Source organism: Macaca mulatta, chromosome 16 (assembly GCF_049350105.2).
Source record: "Macaca mulatta isolate MMU2019108-1 chromosome 16, T2T-MMU8v2.0, whole genome shotgun sequence".
In the NCBI taxonomy this organism is placed as follows: Eukaryota; Metazoa; Chordata; class Mammalia; order Primates; family Cercopithecidae; genus Macaca; species Macaca mulatta.
The window spans coordinates 66,213,096-66,232,781 of NC_133421.1; the positions used below are offsets into that span (position 1 = coordinate 66,213,096).

The 19,686-nt window shown below is 50.3% G+C and overlaps 1 protein-coding gene across 25 annotated transcripts in view; it reads right to left on the reverse strand.

Annotated features, from left to right (window-relative positions):
• ACLY (ATP citrate lyase) overlaps nucleotides 1-19,686 on the reverse strand; it is a 63,912-nt gene that overhangs the window by 11,188 nt on the left and 33,038 nt on the right. For 16 of the 25 annotated variants that reach the window (XR_013406773.1, XM_015119676.3, XM_077971644.1 and 13 more), the window contains 9 exons: nucleotides 19,521-19,611; nucleotides 18,392-18,421; nucleotides 14,802-14,943; nucleotides 14,054-14,222; nucleotides 8,761-8,865; nucleotides 6,374-6,570; nucleotides 4,495-4,576; nucleotides 3,445-3,555; nucleotides 58-185 (listed from right to left, as the gene is read on the reverse strand). Coding sequence is in view for 23 of the 25 variants with exons in the window: in XM_015119676.3 (XP_014975162.1) it covers nucleotides 58-185; nucleotides 3,445-3,555; nucleotides 4,495-4,576; nucleotides 6,374-6,570; nucleotides 8,761-8,865; nucleotides 14,054-14,222; nucleotides 14,802-14,943; nucleotides 18,392-18,421; nucleotides 19,521-19,611 (1,055 nt within the window). In the remaining 2 variants the exon portion in view is untranslated. The remainder of the gene's footprint in view (nucleotides 1-57; nucleotides 186-3,444; nucleotides 3,556-4,494; nucleotides 4,577-6,373; nucleotides 6,571-8,760; nucleotides 8,866-14,053; nucleotides 14,223-14,801; nucleotides 14,944-18,391; nucleotides 18,422-19,520; nucleotides 19,612-19,686) is intronic. The other 9 variants (XR_013406772.1, XM_077971648.1, XM_077971647.1 and 6 more) reach the window with 1 other exon arrangement.

Sequence of the window (19,686 nt, forward strand, 5' to 3'; positions counted from 1 at the left end):
CTCAGGAGGAATTTGGAAAGGAGGGGGAGGCCGCCATCCTCCCCAAGGTCCACTTACTGGATGATCTCTCCAAGCTCATCAAAGCTCCGGGGCACAAACACTCCTGCTTCCTTCAAAGCCTGGTTCTTGGCTACTGCAGTTTCAGAAGCCTGGTTGGCACAAGCTCCAGCATGGCCAAACTGGACCTGGAAAGCAAAGGAAAGTAGCTTTACTGCTAATCCCCCAAGAGTGAACAACAAATTCCCAGGGAAATGCCAGCACTGGTCATAGGCTGGCACTGTGCTAAACACTTTACATGAATCACTTCATTTAAGCCTCAGGCAAGGTCACTGAATAGGTACAATAGATGATTTCCATTTTACAGACGAGAAAACTGAAGTACAGAGAAGTTCAGAAGCTTTATCAGGGTCACACAGCTAATGTGCATGGAAGTGAGGATACAAAGACTGGCAGCCCAACCCCAGAATCATCTTCCTTTTTTTTTTTTTTCCCCTTATCTTTTGTTTTGTTTTAAGACGAAGTCTTGCTCTTGTCACCCAGGCTGGAGTGCAATGGCGTGATTTCAGCTCACTGCAACCTCTGCCTCCTGGGTTCCAGCGATTCTCCTGCCTCAGCCACCCATGTAGCTGGGATTACAGGCGCCTGCCACCATGCCCAGCTAATTTTTGTATTTTTAGTAGAGATGGGGTTTCACCATGTTGGCCAGGCTGGTCTCGAACTCCTAACCTCAGGTGATCCACCAGCCTCAGCCTCCCAAGCTGCTGGGATTACAGGCGTGAGCCAGCGCGCCCAGCGTGACTGTGCCTTTAACCAAGCGATGGAGGAAATTAACACAGACATCTGATGCAAAGCCTTGTCTTAGGATGGGGTGCAGAGGGTAATCATAGTACTATCTAACCTATTTACATAACACTATGTTCAGGCACTTTTCTAAGAGTTTTACTCATTCAATCTCAGTAGCTATGATCGTTTCCTATAAAAAAGGAAATGGGAGCATAGATGGGTAAAGTGATTTATCCCAGGTCACACAGGTAGTATGTGGTAGCACTTGAACCTAGGCAACCTGGCCTCAGCCTGTGCTCTTCACCATGCAAATAGAACAAAAAGGTGAAAAGGTTAGGAACTGCTGCTCTGTAAGCAACAGTTGAAAGACACCTTAAAGCGTGGGTTCCCAATGCGTTCTTTGTAGGATTTAATCTGCATCCGCAGATGGGTGGGAAAGAAGAAATTCTATGTTCAGAAACCCTGGGTTTAAGGAAGTTAAGTTTCTTTAACTCTGGATTTCTCAAAACTAAAACCAAAATTTCTAAAAGGGAGATGAATTATTTAAAAAACAAAACTAAAGGGCCAGGTGCAGTGGCTCACGAGGTCAGGAGATCGAGACCATCCTGGCTAACATGGTGAAACCCCATCTCTACTAAAAGAATACAAAAAAATTAGCTGAGTGTGGTGGCGGGCGCTTGTAGTCCCAACTACTCCGGAGGCTGAGACAGCAGAATGGCATGAACCCGGGAGGCGGAGCTTGCAGTGAGCCAGATTGCACCACTGCACTACAGCCTGGGCAACAGAGCCAGACTCGATCTCAAAAAAAAAAAAAACCTAAAATAATTCAAGGACCCATCCCACCCATGGGGCGATGAGTGCCGGCCAGATACTGAAATGTGAGATGCTCACCCTCTTAGAAGTGTCCTGATCACGGTGGGGATGTGGAGGTGGGGTGGAAAGGTGGAGGGGCTGGTAATGCGAAGCAAGCCAGGAGAAACAATGGGGGAGGCTGATTGATTTTTGGTTGTTGGGTGAGTATGGAGTTGGGGGAGAGCACTCAAGAAGAAAGAGAATCGGCTGGGCATGGTAACTCACGGCTGTAATCCCAGCACTTTGGGAGGCCGAGGCAGGTGGATCACCTGAAGTCAGGAGTTCGAGACCAGCCTGGCCAACATGGTGAAACCCTGTCTCTACTAAAAATACAAAAGTTAGCTGGGCATGGTGGCATGCACCTGTAATCCCAGCTACTTGGGAGGCTGAAGCAGGGGAATCACTTGAACCAGGGAGGCAGAGGTTGCAGTGAGCTGAGATCGCACCACTGCACTCTAGCCTGGGCGACAGAGTGAGATTCCGTCTCAAAAAAAAAAAAAAAAAAAGTTGTTTCCAGTTTTTGCCGTTATGACACTGCAGAGTATTCTTGTACACATACTTTGAAACACTCTGCATGTATACCCATGGGGTAAATCTGCAAAAGTGGAATTACTCATTCAAAGAAGACATGCACTTGACAACTGGACAAATATTGCCACTCTGAGGTGGGCAGGAATCTGAAGGGGAAAAGCATGCATTCTAGGAAGAGTGACAATAGCTTACCAGAAGGAAAACTTTAGGGTTAAGGATTCTCATGATTGCAGGAAGCCTTGAAGGCTTTACCTTTTTATAGACACAGCACTAAGAGAAGGCCCTACACTCACAGGGTGCTTAACAACTATTGATAAACTAATTGGGTGATGAGTGGTTGTTTCCTTTTTGAGATGGAGTTTTGCTCTTGTAGCCCAGGCTGGAGTACAATGGCGCGATCTCAGCTCACTGCAACTTCCAACTCCCGGGTTCAAGTGATTCTCTTGCCTCAGCCTCCTGAGTAGCTGGGATTACAGGCATGTGCCACCATGCCCGACTTGTTCTGTATTTTTAGTAGAGATGAGGTTTCTCCATGTTGGTCAGGTTGGTTTCGAACTCCCAACCTCAGGTGATCCTCCCACCTCGGCTTCCCAAAGTGCTGGGATTACAGGCATGAGCCACCATGCCCGGCTTTTCCTTCAATTTCATCATCATGATCACGTGGGCCACCTTCAAGGTGGTAGAGGGTTCTCTAAGCTGAAGTACAGGGGCTGAAGTCTGGTGTATGATCCCCCAGCAGAAGACAGATAGCTCAGAAGCTTAGCAGATAGCATAAGCCTAAGGAGTGTTTATGCTCAACAGTATCAGGTGCCGCCAGGCACTTTCACATACATTTTATCATTTTAACACATGAAGAACAAACCTTTCCTTCTACCACCTCTCCCCACACAAAACATTTCACCAAGCCCCACCCAGCTGAGCTCAGGCTGTGTCCTTCTCCCTCCTCAGCCTCCTTTCCATCAGCAAAGCCCTTCTCATCCCCTAAACTACAGTTCAAACATCACCTTCTCAGGGAAGCCATCTCAACTTCTCTAGACAGCTGGTTGCTACCTACGCCAAGCAGAGACTCAGAGCCTGATTCTGGCTTTAATCTGCTTATAAATTGGTTTCCTCCAACTGGATGAGAGCAGGGCCCTGGCTGGACTTTTGCAGTAACCAAGCAAGTAACAAACGTTTCTTGAAGGAACTAGCTGCTTAATAAGATGACTACATGGTTCACTTCAAATGCCCCCTTGCAATCCCCACTCCTAGCCCCGGAGTGACCCGTCTCAGCCATACCTCAGAGGAGAACATGGTGGCACAGGTCCCAATGCACCAGCAGACGATGGGCTTGGTGAGGCGGCCCTCCTTGATGCCCCGGCAAATCTTATATTCCTCAGTGCCCCCAATCTGCCAAGGAATGGGGAATGAGAAAAAGCCAAGTTAGTGGAGCCCATCCTGACGTAAAAACTGGATAGAAAATGGAGGGACATGGGCTTTGGCCAAATAAAAGGAGTTTAGTTTCAGCCTGGATACAAGGAGGATTTCTAAAGGAACAAACAGCAGGTCTCCTAGAGGAATCTCTGGGACTCCCCCTTCCTGATCTAGAGATATAACATGATTTAGGATTAGACCTGCCTTCAGAGGTGCAAACAAGGGATGGAGTTATGGGACTCCCACATTTTTCAGTATTTAGAAAATTTTTTTAACTGTTCTATCCAAAAGTCATCAAATTTTTTAAAAAGCGGTTTTTGTTTTTGTTTTTCCCAGAGTCTTGCTCTGTCTCCCAGGCTGGAGGGCAGTGGTGTGATCTCTGTTCACTGCAACCTCTACCTCCTGGGTTCAAGTGATTCTCCCACCTCAGCCTCCCGAGTGGCTGGGATTACAAGTGCGTACCACCACGCCTGGTTAATTTTTATATTTTTAGTAGAGATGGGTTTTCACCATGTAGGCCAGGATGGTCTAGAATTCCTGATCAAGTGACCCACCTGTCTCAGCCTTCCAAAGTGCTGGAAGGATTACAGGTGTTAGCCACCATACCTGGGCAAAAAAATGCACTTTTTACTCCAGCTTTCCACTGCCCACCACGTAGAGACCACGGCCAGCCAGAGCAGAGCTTCTCTCTTACTGGTGCTAAACTGGGAGGTAAGAACTCCTTTCTCTGAAACATAAATGGCAGTACTAATAGTGACAACTTTGAGGCCCCAGCATCTAGAGGGTGGGATTACCAGGGACTGTCCCTTTAAGTTACATGTAACCAAAATGTTTAAATTTTTTGAAAACTGAGATTATGCATTACAGTTTTAAAATCATATATATATATATATATATTTTTTTTAAGTAACTCACCTCTCCAAGAACCACAATCATTTTGACTCCTGGAGTGTCCTGATAGCGTAACACATGATCCATGAATGTGGAGCCTGGATACCTGTTGAGGGCAGGGAGTATCAGGATACAGGATCAGGAGGAGGCATGGGAAAGTGTGTACAGGGTTAGGAAGCACACTTGTACTGGGAACACTGGATTTTAGGGGGGTGTGGATGGCCGGTAAGGGTCCAGAGATGCCCCAGCAATAATGGAGAAGGGTAGGAGGGGGAAGGTAGCAAATGGAGCAGAAGGGAAGAAAGAGGAGGGAAGGAGTTGGAGCTATCTAACTCGCAAAGGAAAAGACAGCACAAAATAAGCCCAGAGAGGTTCACTCAGCACTAAGAGATGACCGAGACAGCACACCCTGGTGCAGTTGTTTTAAAACACATCCACAAAAGGCCAGGGGCAGTGGCTCACGCCTGTAATTCCAGCATTTTGGGAGGCCCAGGAGGGCAGATCACCTGAGGTCAGGAGTTCCAGACCAGCCTGGCCAACATGGTGAAACCCCGTCTCTACTAAAAATACAAAAATCAGCCAGGTATGGTGGTGAGCGCTTGTACAGTCCCAGCTACTCGGGAGGCTGAGGCAGGAGGATCGCTTGAATTTTTTGATCGTCTCAAAAAAAAAAATCTAAGAACACACACATATTTTCTTTCTTTTTGAGATGAAGTCTTGCTCTTTCACCCAGGCTTGAGTGTAGTGGTGCAATCTTGGTGCACTGCAACCTCCGCCTCCCAGGTTCAAGCAATCCTCCTGCCTCAGGCTCCAGAGTAGCTGGCACTACTGGCACACACCACCACATCTGGCTAACGTTTTTTGGTAGAGATGGGGGTCTCACTGTGTTGCCTCAGCTGGTCTCGAATTTCTGGGCTGAAACAATCCTCCTACCTAAGCCTCCCAAAGTGCTGGGATGACAGGCATAAGCCACTGTTCTAGGCCTCTTCATGTCTTTTGATATGATCATTATAAATCTAAGAAGACAATCTAAACAAGTAGCATTTCCTAGACTTATTCCCGGAGGCTTTGGTCAGGCAGTACCCAAGGACTGGGGATTCCCAGGCCACACCCCTAAAGACCTTGGTGAGAGTTCTTCCTCACCCAGGCATCCTATCGGAAATCACGTGGTAAAGCCAGGCAGACGGACAAGGTGACTCTATCTCAACAGCTTTTGGTTTCTAAGCCTGACAGCAGTGGTAACAGTGGGAATAATAAACAATAATGGCTAACATTTATTATGGACTTACTAAGTGCCAGATGTCACTCTAAGATATAATACTCTATTCATGACCTACTGATCAGTGTTCCCACTAACAAAAATAATGAGGATACTAGTATTAACTACCATAAAAACTCACTGAGCACCTGCTGAGAGCAGGCCCTGGCTCAGACACTTCCATGTACTACACCTCATTTATTCCTCCAGTGACCCCATGAGGTGGGGGGTATTATTTACCCATTTGATGGAAGTCTAGGGAGGTTAAGTAACCGGCCCCCAGGATGGCCCCTGGCACCCACCCCCTACAAAAGAGGGAAAATGGGATTTGAACCTCTTCAATCCAATTTCAGAACTGGCCCTCCTAACCACTGCACTCTGCTGCCTCCCTGTGGCCAATCACAACAAACAAAATTATCCCCAAAGCCCAGTCGCCTCTGCTGCACATTGCCCTGTTCTGTGCTTTCTGATTTCATGCTCTGTCAGTCCTGAGACAAGAGCAGTGATGCCCTATTGTTTAGACTTCAGCAGCATTCCTGTGGGCCTGGAACTCAGGGGCAGCGAGCAGCCTGCAGGACACAGCGTCACCTCCTAGCCTGCCGCTCTCAATGTGGGAAGCCCCTCCTTGGCTTCCCAGGTGATTACCTGTCCCCACCAATGGCCACACCCTCATAGACGCCATCCGTGGTCCGAGAGATGATATTGTTGAGCTCGTTGGACATGCCTCCAGAACGTGAGACATAGGCCACGCTGCCTGGGCGGTACAATTTGGAGGCCAGGATGTTGTCCAGCATCCCACCAGTGTTCCCAATCTTAAAGCACCCAGGCTTGATGCCTCCAACCTGTGGGGTCAGAAACCACAATCAGGGAGGAAGGTGGCTTCCAGATTCACCACGAAGAATCACAAAGCCCCTGCATTACTGCCTCTCTGGCCAGGCTGGGGAGAGAATGACGAAGAGGAATCACACTTGCCCATTGGGTTTCCTGCTTAGGAAAGTCTCCTTTCTCTCAAGAGACATTATACAGAACAAAAGACAGCCTTCTTTGTAAAACATGGCTCACTAATTCAGGTTCAGATACATATACTCAGCCCGGCACAGTGGCTCAGGCCTGTAATCTCAGCTCTTTGGAAATAAATACTAGTTTCAACTTTTTAATACAGTAAGAAGTAAAAACAAGCTGGGCGCGGTGGCTCAAGCCTGTAATCCCAGCACTTTGGGAGGCCGAGACGGGCGGATCACGAGGTCAGGAGATCGAGACCATCCTGGCTAACACGGTGAAACCCCGTCTCTACTAAAAAATACAAAAAACTAGCCGGGCGAGGTGGCGGGCATCTGTGTTCCCAGCTACTCGGGAGGCTGAGGCAGGAGAATGGCGTAAACCCGGAAGGCAGAGCTTGCAGTGAGCTGAGATCCGGCCACTGCACTCCAGCCCGGGCCAAAGAGCCAGACTCCTTCTCAAAAAAAAAAAAAAAAAAAGTAAAAATAAGCCAGGTGTAGAGGAACATTTCCGTAATCCAAGCTACTCAGGAGGCTGAGGCAGGGAGACTGCTCGAGCTTAGGAGTTCAGGGCTGCTGAAGTGTGCTATAACCGCACCAGTGAAAAGCCACTGCACACCAGCAACACAGTGAGACCCTGCTTCTTAAAAAAACAAACAAAACATAATTCAAAGAACAATTTCAGCCAGGCATGGTGGCTCACGCCTGCAATCCCAACACTTTTGGAGGCTGAAGGGGGCAGATTACCTGAGGTTGGGAGTTTGAGACCAGCCTGGCTAACATGGTGAAACCTTGTCTCTACTAAAAATACAAAAATTAGCCAGGCGTGGTGGTTCACACCTGTAGTCCCAGCTCCTCGGGAGGCTGAGGCAGGAGAATTTCTTGAACCAAGGAGGCAGAGGCTGTAGTGAGCCAAGATTGTGCCACTGCACTCCTGCACTACCTGGGCCACCTAGGTAACAGAGCAAGACTCCATCTCAAAGGCAAAACAAACAAACAAACAAAAAACAAAGGCCAAGCACGGTGGCTCACGCCTGTAACTCCAGGACTTTGGGAGGCCGAGGCGGGTGGATCATTTGAGGTCGGGAGTTCGAGACCAGCCTGGCCAACACAGTGAAACCCTGCCTCTACTAAAAATACAAAAATTAGCCAGGCATGGTGGCAGCCGCCTGTAGTCCCAGCTACTCGGGAGGCTGAGGTAGGGGAATTGCTTGAACCCAGGAGGTGGAAGTTGCAGTGAGCCAAGATTGCACCATTGCACTCTAGCCTGGGCAACAGAGTGAGACTCTGTGCCCCCCTACCCTCCAAAAAAGAATAATTTCTTCTTATATGAAGACTTTGGGCCACCAGGCAGTTTATTCTTTGGTTTAGCAAAGACTATGCTATGGTTGTATGAAGGTAGACAAATACTAAAAAATTACTCATTAGCTCCTTGAAACCATAAAGGTGATATGGACTAGGGAGAGAGTCCTTTAAAAAAATACCCAGGAGGCAGAGGTTGCAGTGAGCTAAGATCATGCCACTGCACTCCAGCCTGGGCAACAGAATGAGACTCCATCTCAAAAAAAAAAAAACCAAAACAAAAACTAAAAATGGGCCAGGCGCGTTGGCTCACACCTGTAATTCCAGCACTTTGGGAGGCTGAGGTGGGTGGATCACCCGACGTCAGGAGTTTGAGACCAGCCTGACCAACATGGTGAAACCCCGTCTCTACTAAAAATACAAAAATTAGCTGGGCATGGTGGCGGGTGCCTGTAATCCCAGCTACTTGGGAGGCTGAGGCAGGAGAATCACTTGAACCCGGAAGCAGAGGTTGCAGTGAGCCAAGATCGCGCCATTGCACTCCAGCCTAGGCGTTGCAGGGAGACTCTGTCTCAAAAAAAAAAGCTAAAAATGGACAGACTGATTTTCAACAAATACTTCCGGAACCCTCTCAAGGAGGGAGATAGAAGAGTCAAAAAGTAAACTTCCTAAGGGCACTGAACTTCATAAGATAGCATCGAACGTAAAAGGCTTTCCGGACAGGAAGCTCACAGTGGCAGGTCCGATGATGGTCACTCCCTTCTGGTCCGCCTTCTTGATCAGCTTTCTCGTGAGGGCCTCAGGGATGCCTTCGGCTATGATGGCGATGGTCCGGATCTAGAGCATGACAAGAGTCCCTTCCCGTTAACTTTCTGCCTCAGAAAGGGCAACAAGACAGCACCGTTCAAGGGCCCATTCCCCATGTCCCCTTCCAGGGTCCAAGAACAAAGTAATGTTAACAATATGCATGTCAGCTGGGCGCAGTGGCTCATGCTTGTAATCCCAGCACTTTGGGAGACCAAGGAGGGTGGATCTTCTAAGGTCAGGAGTTCAAGACCAGCCTGGCCAACATGGCAAAACCCCATCTCTACTAAAAATACAAAAATTAGCTGGGCATGGTGGTGTGCGCCTGTAATCCCAACTACTAGGGAGGCTGAGGCAGGAGAATCACTTGAGCCCAGGAGGTGGAGGTTGCAGTGAGCTGAGATGGCACCACTGCACTCCAGCCTGGGCAATAGAGCGAGACTCCATCTCAAAAACAAAACAAAACAAAAAAACAAAACCAAAATGCATCTCATTCTTCCCACAGGCCTCTGCTCCTGATCACTCTAACCATCTCCTGAAAACACAGGTGGTGGATAGCTGAAACTGATCTCCACTAGCTAACGCCGCAGTGATCCACCCAACAGAGGCAGATATTTCGGAATCCCTGCTACAGTCATAGCAGCTACGTTCACTCTCACCCAAAAGCTCACACCCTCCTGTTGTCTACCTGCTCCTGTGCCTGCTCATAAAGCAGCTATCTAAGGCTTCTCCCCATGGTACCCTCCGAGTCTTGTCACCATCCCCATAGGACAGGGTCAGCGTTTCAGAGAAATGAGCTGCTTCTACACTCAGCCCAGAGACGGGGTGGGAGGGGCATGGGACGGATCCAGGAATCATCTCTCTTTGGCTCTAAACCAGGGCCAGCGAACTTCTATAAAGGGTCAAGATAGTATTGTAGGGGCCAGGTGGAGTGGCTCATGCCTATAATCCCAGCACTTTGGGAGTCTAAGGCAGGTGGATTCCTTGAGCCCAACAGTTCAAGGCCAGCCTGGGCAACACAGGGAGAGCCATTAGCTGGGCATAGTGGTGCATGCCTGTAATCCCAGCTACTCAGGAGGCTGAGGCAGGAGAATCGCTTGAACCTGGGAGGCAGAGGTTGCGATGAGCCGAGACTGCACCACTGCACTCCAGCCTGGGCAACAAGAGCAAAATTCCATCTCAAAAAACAAACAAAAAACAACCCTAAAACTAGGTGATGTGCTAGGTTTTGCCTTGGGCTGCAGTTTGCCAACCTCTGCCCTAGACTAAAGAAGTAGCAGCCGGGCGCGGTGGCTCACACCTATAATCCCAACACTTTGGGAGGCCGAGGCGGGTGGATCACCTGAGGCTGGAGTTCGAGACCAGCCTGACCAAAAAGGTGAAACCCCATCTCTATTGAAAATACAAAAATTAGCCAGGCATGGTGGCAGGCGCCTGTAGTATCAGCTACTTGGGAGGCTGAGACAGAAGAATTGCTGGAACCCGGGAGGTGCAGGTTGCAGTGAACCCAGATCTTGCCACTGTACTCACTCTAGCTTGGGTGACGGAGAGAGACTCCATTTCAACAAATGTGTTTTCTTTTTCACTTCCTCTAGATATCAAAACAATTTTATGTTCTCTGGTCATAAACTCAAATAAGCCAGTCTGGGATCAGGTGATAATTTTCAACAAAATAATCAATATCCTAATTTTATTTTATTTTTTTTGAGATGGAGTCTCACTCTTGTTGCCCAGGCTGGAGTACAATAGCACCTTGGCTCACTGCAACTTCCACCTCCCGGATTCAAGTCATTCTCCTGCCTCAGCCTCCCAAGTAGCTGGCACTACAGGTGCCCACCACCATACCTGGCTGTTTTATTTTTAGTAGAGGCAGTGGCTAGGCTGGTCTCGAACTCCTGACCTCAAATGATCCACCCACCTTGGCCTCCCAAAGTCCTGGGATTCCAGGTGTGAGCCACCGCACCCAGCCTCAAACCTGCACCTTCTGATGCAATAGTTCAACTTCTAGAAATTTATGCTTAGGGAATAATTAAAGATACAGGCAAATGTTAATCCGAGATTGCCCATCACAAGATTTGCAAAAGCAAAAGTGATGCTGCTAATAAATGCTTATTAATGTGGAAAGAGCAACTGAAGAAAGCAGATTATATGAGTGGCATACAGTATTATTCCCTTTGTTCAAATCTAGAAAAAGGTGTAGATAAGGACACACTCTCATAGTAGCAGTCATGTTTTTCTGAAATGGGACCTCAAGTATTTATTTTCAACAAAACAATATTCATCAGTATTCTGAAACTGTTCTATAATAAATATATAATATTTTTATCATGAAATGTTGGAGTCTCTCTGGGCCTCCTCTGGCTTAGGAAGCTGACAGATTAAAAAAAAAAATTAATTAATTAAAATAGGCCGGGTGCAGTGGCTCACTCCTGTAATCCCAGCACTTTGGGAGGCCAAGGTGAGTGGATCACTTGAGGCCAGAAGTTCAAGACCAGTCTGGCCAACATGGTGGAACCCCATCTCTACAAAAAAAAAAAGCCAGGTGTGGTGGCATGTGTGCCTGTAATCCCAGCTACTCGGGAGGCTGAGGCACGAGAATCACTCAAGCCTGGGAGGCGGAGGCTGTGTGACAGAGTAAGGCCCTGTCTCAAAAAATAAATAAATAAATAAAATAAAGTGCTTTAATCTTGATTTGTTTTTTTGTTTTTGAGACAAGATCTGGATCTTGCTCTGCTGCCCAGGGTGGAGTGCAATGGCATGATCACAGCATGCTACAGCCTCAACCTCCTGAGCTCAAGCGATCCTCCTACCTTAGCCTCCCTAGTAACTGGGACCAGTGAGTGCCACCATGCCTGGCTAATCCTTTTTTAAGTAGAGACAAGGTCTTGCTGTGTTGTTCAAGTTGGTCTCGAACCCCTAGCCTCAAACAATCCCCCCACCACTGCCTCCCAACAAACACAAGCCACGGCATCCAGTCAATCCTGGTTTTCAAGCCAGTTATGGATAGCACAGAGAGGATATAGTGGGGGTGGGGTGGAGCCTGAGCCGCCTCATTTATATATTTAACATTATTTATTTATTCATTTATTTATTTAGAGAGAGTCTCACTCTGTTGCCTAGGCTGAAGTGCAGTGGTGTGATCACAACTCACTGCAGCCTTGACCTCCCGGGCTCAAGTGATCATCCTGCCTCAGCCAGCACATGCCACCATGTCCAGCTAATTTTTTTTTTTTCTTTTTTTGTAGGGACAGGGTCTTGCTTTACTGGCCTCCTGGGCTCAAGCAGTCTTCTTGCCTTGACCTCCCAAAATGCTGGAATAACAGGCACAAGCCACCATGCCCAGCGTATATTTTATTTTACTTTATTTAATGTTTTTAAAGACAGGGTCTTGCTTTGCCACTCAGCCTGGAGTGCCATGGAATGATCATAGGTAACTGCAGTATTGAACTCCCGGGTGATAAATTGATCCTCCTGCCTCAGCCTCCTGAGTAGCTGGGACTAACAGGTGTGAGTCACCATGCCTGGCTGGACTAATTTTTAAACTTTCTGTAGAGAATGGGTCTCGCTTTATTGCTTAGGCTGGTCTTGAGCTCTTGGCTTCAAGCAATCTTGCTGCCTCTGCCTTCCGAAGTCCTAGGATTACAGGCATGAGCCACTGTCCCAGGCCTGAGCAGCCTCTTTGTAAGCCCAGGTAAGCAGCCTCTGCCCAGACTGACCTGCCCTGGGTCACTATTCTGACTTGTGAAGATCACGTGTCTCCAACCATTTCTACCCAAACCACTGGCTACTCCCAAATCTCCAGCCCTTTGTCCCAGGCAGCAGTGACAGGACATCATACAGGAGCCGTTCCTGCTTCCCCACCCTCCACCCCCGAGGGCCCAGTGATCTACCTGTGCATAGTTCATGTCCCCACCCCCCGCCCCCCAGAGCCCACCCAGTGATCTACCTGCACATAGTTCATGTCCCCACCCCCACCCCCCAGAGCCCACCCAGTGATCTACCTGCGCATAGTTCATGTCCCCACCCCCGCCCCCCAGAGCCCAGTGATTTACCTGCACATAGTTCATGTCCCCACCCCCACCCCCCAGAGCCCACCCAGTGATCTACCTGTGCATAGTTCATGTCCCCACCCCCACCCCCCAGAGCCCACCCAGTGATCTACCTGCGCATAGTTCATGGTCTCCACCCTCCACCCCCCAGAGCCCAGTGATTTACCTGCGCATAGTTCATGGTCTCCACCCCCACCCCCCAGAGCCCACCCAGTGATCTACCTGCACATAGTTCATGTCCCCACCCCCACCCCCCAGAGCCCAGTGATCTACCTGCGCATAGTTCATGTCCCCACCCCCCACCCCCCAGAGCCCAGTGATCTACCTGCGCATAGTTCATGGTCCCCACCCCCCGCCCCCCAGAGCCCAGTGATCTACCTGCTCATAGTTCATGGTCCCCACCCCCCGCCCCCCAGAGCCCAGTGATCTACCTGCGCATAGTTCGTGGTCCCCACCCCCACCCCCCAGAGCCCAGTGATCTACCTGCGCAGAGTTCGTGGTCTCCACCCTCCAACCCCCAGAGCCTAGTGATCTACCTGCGCAGAGTTCATGGTCCCCACACCCCGCCCCCCAGAGCCCACCCAGTGATCTACCTGCGCATAGTTCGTGGTCTCCACCCTCCACCCCCCAGAGCCCAGTGATCTATCTGCGCATAGTTCATGGTCTCCACCCCCCGACCCCCAGAGCCCAGTGATCTACCTGCGCATAGTACATGGTCCCCACACCCCGCCCCCCAGAGCCCACCCAGTGATCTACCTGCGCATAGTTCATGGTCCCCACCCCCACCCCCCGCCCAGTGATCTACCTGCGCATAGTTCATGTCCCCACACCCCGCCCCCCAGAGCCCACCCAGTGATCTACCTGCGCATAGTTCGTGGTCTCCACCCTCCACCCCCCAGAGCCCAGTGATCTACCTGCGCATAGTTCATGGTCCCCACCCCCCGCCCCCCAGAGCCCAGTGATCTACCTGCGTATAGTTCATGTCCCCACCCCCGCCCCCCAGAGCCCAGTGATCTACCTGCGCATAGTTCATGGTCCCCACACCCCGCCCCCCAGAGCCCAGTGATCTACCTGCGCATAGTTCATGGTCTCCACCCTCCACCCCCCAGAGCCCAGTGATCTACCTGCGCATAGTTCATGTCCCCACCCCCACCCCCCACCCAGTGATCTACCTGCGCATAGTTCATGGTCTCCATGGTGCTGTCATAGGCAGAGCGGAGAGAGGCAAAGTTGATAAGCACATCTACTTCTGGGTGCTTCCTCATGGCATCAGCCATGTTCTTGAAGACAGGGATCAGGATCTCCTTGTGCCCCCAGTAAAACTTCTGCTTGTGGTCCCCACTGTGAGAAAGTAAAAGAATTAGGACATCCTCAACCTATCAGGACTGGGGAAGGGGAAGCTGAGGGGAGGAATTTCACCCAGAAGGTAGAAAAGGCATGGTCTCTGCCCTCAAAGAATTTTCATCTAAGGGACAAAGGAATACTGACGCCCCTGTCTCTAGGATGGGCAAAGCCTTCCCCAGCAAAGGGAATGAGCTCGCTGACTCCCCAAGCCCTGCCTTTTTTTTTTTTTTTTTTTTTGGAGACAGGGTCTTGCTCTGTCACCCAGGCTGGAGTGCAGTGGCATAATCAGAGTTCACTGCAACCTCAACCTCCAAGGCTCAGGCAATCCTCCTGCCTCAACCTCCCAAGTAGCTGGGACTACAGGTGCACACCACCACACCCAGCTAATTTTTAAATTATCTATAGAGATGGGGGTCTCCCTATGTTGCCAAGGGCTGGTCTCAAACTCCTGGGCTCAAGCAATTCTCCCACTTCAACCTCTCAAAGTGCTAGGATTACAGGCATGAGCCACTGTGCCCAGCCCCAAGCTTTGTCTTAGCAGAGGAAGGAGATACTTCCCACCATGGGGTAACTCACGTGAAAGGGTAGACCATGGCAGCCACCGAGGGCTCATCTCGGGAACAGACATAGTCAAAGTCCAGCATGCCTTGCACGGCCCGGGTCTGCATGCCCCACACAATGGCCTTGGTGTGGCGGCTGAAGAGGGTGGTGCTCTTTCCTGGTGGGCAGACACAGAGAGTGCACCCAGAACACATACCCCCCGGAGACCTGCAGGGGCCAGGGCTGCCTGCCAGACCCCTCCACGCCCCATGTCCACAGGGTGATGTGGACATCACAACCGTAAAGGAATGTCAAGAGGACAGAATTCTGAAAACTTGGGGAGGAGGTGCCTCGATTTTTCTGGAAGAAGGTGGCAGAAAGAGCAAATCAAGCTAAGAGGGCCTGCCTATCTGGTAAGTAGCTCTGCAAAGAACAGAGAAAGAAGGGCCCCACAGTCAAAAATGCCCAGGAGAATTCCTACAGGACCTGCTTCATTTCCCAGGCAAGGTGTGTCATCAGGTTATATGCAAATGAGGTCCTGACAAATTATTTTTAAAGTAATTGGAAAAAAATGTTTAGCTCTCCCAATTTCGGTGGGCTCAGGACTTACAAACGATGTCCCAACAATGCTTACCACCCTGTAAATCTGGACATAAAACCAGCTTCAGTTAGGGTTTGAATCAGCATTAATTCTAGGTCAGTGTAGGTCCAGTGAAGAGGTTTGCTGCAGCCGGGGCTGAGGACACAGCAGCCTTATCGCTAACTGAGGTTCCCGCCAGGGCTCTGCACAAGGCAGGAGCAGCAAGCTAGTTACACAGGGCCAGTGCCCTCAACCTGCCCTCCTGTTTTTCCTGTCCTGCTCCCTTCTACCAGGTGGCTCTTTCCTGCTCAGGACAGTGCTCTTGGACAGACCCTCCAGTGGGCACTTAAGAGGTAAGGCGCAGGCCAGGTGCGGTGGCTCACGCCTGTAATTCCAGCACTTTGGGAGGCTGACACCGGTAGATCACTTGAGCTCAAGAGTTCAAGACCAGCCTGGCCAACATGGTGAAACCCTGTCTCTAATAAAAATACAAAAATTAGCTGGATGTAGTGGTGGGCACCTGTAATCCCAGGCTGAGGCAGGGAGAATCGCTTGAACCCGGAAGGCAAAGGTTGCCGCGAGCTGAGATCGCGCCACTGCACTCCAGCCCGGGACTCCATCTCAAAAAAAAAAAAAAATTTGTGTGGTGGCATGTGCCTGTAATCCCAGCTTCTTGGGAAACCAACACACAATCACTTGAACCAAGGAGGCGGAGGTTGTAGTGAGCCAAGATCGCACCACTGCACTCCAGCTTGGGCCACAGAGTGAGACCCTGTCTCAAAAAAACAAAACAAAACAAAACAAAACAAAACAAAACAAAACAAAACAAAAGGTAAGGGAACAAAAGGAGCTGGCAGAAGTACAGTTCTATAGGTGGGCCTAGAGGTGCATGCTTGAATCCTAGCTACTTAGGAGACTGAGGTGGGAGGATCACTTGAGCCCAGGAATTCGAAACCAGCCTCTGCAGTATAGTGAGACCCCACCTCGGAAAAAAAAAAAAAAACAACAAAACACCTTCCATGATGTGATTATTACGCATTGCACGCCTGTACCAAAATATCTCATGCACCCCCACTATGTACTCACAAAAATTTTAGAAAGATTTTAATGCAGCAAGTATATTTAAAAAAAAAAAAAGTGCAGTCCTTAGCGTAAAGGCAAAGGACTTTTACCACACTTCAGGCAGCTGACCTTCCCCTCTGGGTCCCTGCAAGTCCTAGAGGAGGAAAGCAGCCCTCAGGGAGTTTCTGAGCTCCCCTAGGGAGAATGATGCATCTAGCCCAGTGGCATCTGGTATTAATCAACCTACTGTACTAGAGCAGGCTTGGCTAACCAAGTTCATGGTCTCATTAAATCCCTGTACAGGCCTGCCTCCCATCACAGCCTTAAGCTTCTCATGGCAGAAGTTTCCTGATGTTGCAAATACCTGGAATTTACTGTCACCTAGACCCACCTGGGTTCTGCTGAGACATGAGATCACAGAACAAGGGAAGCCACCTAATCCAGTTCCCCCACTTCCCAGTCCCAGGAAACTGAAGCCCAGAGATGCCAAATGACTGAGGTCCGAGGTCATCCAGCATCAGAGCCAGGATTACATAATCACTTAAAATGCAGCTCAACTGTGAAAGTGAGGAGGGAGAATATAAGTGTGAGTTCATGACCCACCATCCTCAGGGGAAGCCTACATCATGTCACTCCCGACAGGTGACACACGTGCACATGCCTCTGATCTATCTACCCTGCCAGCTACAGAAATCAAGACAAAGCCTGGAATCTACAAACCTACCAGCATCTCCAGCAGGAAACGGCGGAGGTGAAGTGGCCCTTCCTCAAGCACAGAGAAACCAAAGCTGAAGGGTATATGTATCCTCAGCTTACCAGCAGCAGAGAGGCCCAAGAGAACCTCTGCGCCGGGGGCTATGCCGCCTACACCAGGCCTCCTCTGGCCTCACTGAGGGGAGGGCTCGCTCAGCCATCATCTGCTCTCCCTCCCTGACGCACTCTCCTTTTATTTCTCACACTCCAGAAAGTAACAAGGATAAGCCCCCTCCTCATAACCTTCCTCCCCTTCAGAGTACAGAGAGCTCCTGGAGAACCAGGGCTGGTCCCTGTTCTTTCCACACTGGGCTAACTCTGCTCTTAACTTTTTCCAGAGACAAAAACATCAGGATTAAAGCCAGGTGGCCAGAGGGCTGCATTCCGGGCCTTTCCAGCTGGTTATCAACTCTGCCAATTACTCCTCCCCCATCCCTTAGCAAGGGGACAACAAAGACTTCCCTGCCTCCACGGCTGTGAATGTCAAAGTTAAATGGAAGCTCTGATGCTATGAACCAATTAATCTACTCAGCTAGGCCAGTGGGTGAATGCACATGCACAGAAGTGTCCACTATAAAATGTGACCTCATACGCCAGACAATGTTCATACCCCTTCCAATTACCCAGTCTCTAGATCCGCTGCACACCCTTCTGCGCTTCTGTCTACCTCCTTCTCCACCTCTCTTGTTCCTCCACAACCCCCAGAAAAAGATAAACTGGTCCCTGGAGCCTGAGGATGAAGCTGGCAGTGGTGAAGCTGAGGCAGAAAAGGTGAGAAAATGACATCAGGAGATGTAAATGAGAAGCAGAGGTGACCTGTGGCTCCCCTTCTGCACCCAGCAGTGACAGATGCCCACGGCTGTCTGCCACTCCCCATTCAGTTGGATGGCTCCCTCCTTCCCAGGCGACACTCTCTCCTTGACACCACTCCACTCTCCAGGGCTGTGGGTCTGGCTCTTGCTCCTTCCAAAGTCTCTACCCCCTCCCAAGTCTGGAGCCAGAAACAGCCACACAGTGAGGAGAGTGCTGAGTGGGGCGTGTACTGAGCAGGGATAGGAGGGGAGGAAGAGCGAAGACTTAGGACTTGGGGTCAGGCCACACCAAGGCAGGGACAGAAAATAGACCAGACGACACTGCAACCCACCAGGGGAGGGGAAACAGAGCACACAGTAAAACTGTCACCCGCTAACAAAGCCACACGCGGAGTGGGGGCAGGGTGGGGGCATCCTACCTTGCAGGGATCTTGGACTTGGGACTGAATCTGTCAAAGAAAATGACCAAGGCAACTGAGTGACCCACTGATGGCTGGAGGCTTTGGAGGGAGAGGGTGGGAATAGGGAAGGGTCCCATGGACAAGCCTTTCAGGGTTAAAGCCCTCACCATCCCTCTCCTGTTCTGCAATGGACAACGGAGTAAGGCCAGCAGAAGAGGTGAAAGCACCGATAAGCAGAATGGAAGCAAGAAAGAGCAAAGACCAAAGGGGCAGAGAGTGGGTAGGAGGAGGACGAAGGCTGGGCAGGTGTGCTCAACACCAGCGCCTCCCCCAGGCCCTCTGCAGGGACAGCTGGATGACTTGAACTCTGGGTTCTCCAGCTGGCACGGTCCCACCCTCTTAATGCCAATCCCTTTTTGTCTCCACGAAACACTATGAGATGATCGGCCAGCATGGGGTTGACCCGTGCTGTGGATAAAGATGCTGATTTGGGACAGTGTCACTATTTCCCAAAATGCCGTAAGCAAAGTGTGTCCCAGGAAGAGGCTGCACAGGTGTACCAGCCCAGGGGTAACTAACACCACTTATGTAGAGCTGGCTGCAAGGGCTGGCCGGCAGGAATCACATCTACATGGAGAGAAAAATTAGTTGAAATACAGATGGGCTGACAGGCGAGGGTGTTTCTTGCTGGGGATTCAGAGGAGGGAATGTCTATTAGGGCCCCAGGATGGTGGGGGTGGGCTGGGAACTGCTGTTGTAGGAGCTGGCTCTGTCATCCTGGGGTCCCGGCGTCTGCCCTCCACTTGGGAGAAGAGTCTCAGAGAATTTTCCACTTCCTGGAATTTCTGTAACCCTATCTCCTCCACAGCCTCCCTGCCCAGTTCACACCCCCATAAGAAGCACAGGGGTAGAAGAGAATAGGGGGAATGGAGGTGACCAGGCACAGCATGGGTCCTCCGCCTCAGGAGCGCCCACAGGGGAGGCTCAAGTCATACCATCCTCGCGTCCCAGGCACACTCCCATTGCAAAACCCAAACCACTTTTCATCCACCTCTGCCAGCCCAGGCAGGAAAGGGAAAAGGGAGAGAGATACAGAGGGTACCGAAAGGCCACTCCCTGGAACATGCCTGAAGCCTCAGGGAGTTACCTTGTGGCATGGCAGGCTTGGCCTTCTTTGCAGGCGCCACCTCATCGGCCCTGGACTCAGAAAAAGATGCTGTCCTGCTGGGGGCTGGCGTCTGGGGTGAGACAAGGAGAGTAAGAGGTAAGAGTCACAGCTGGGAAAAAAGTCACTGGTCCTCAAAGGCCCCAAA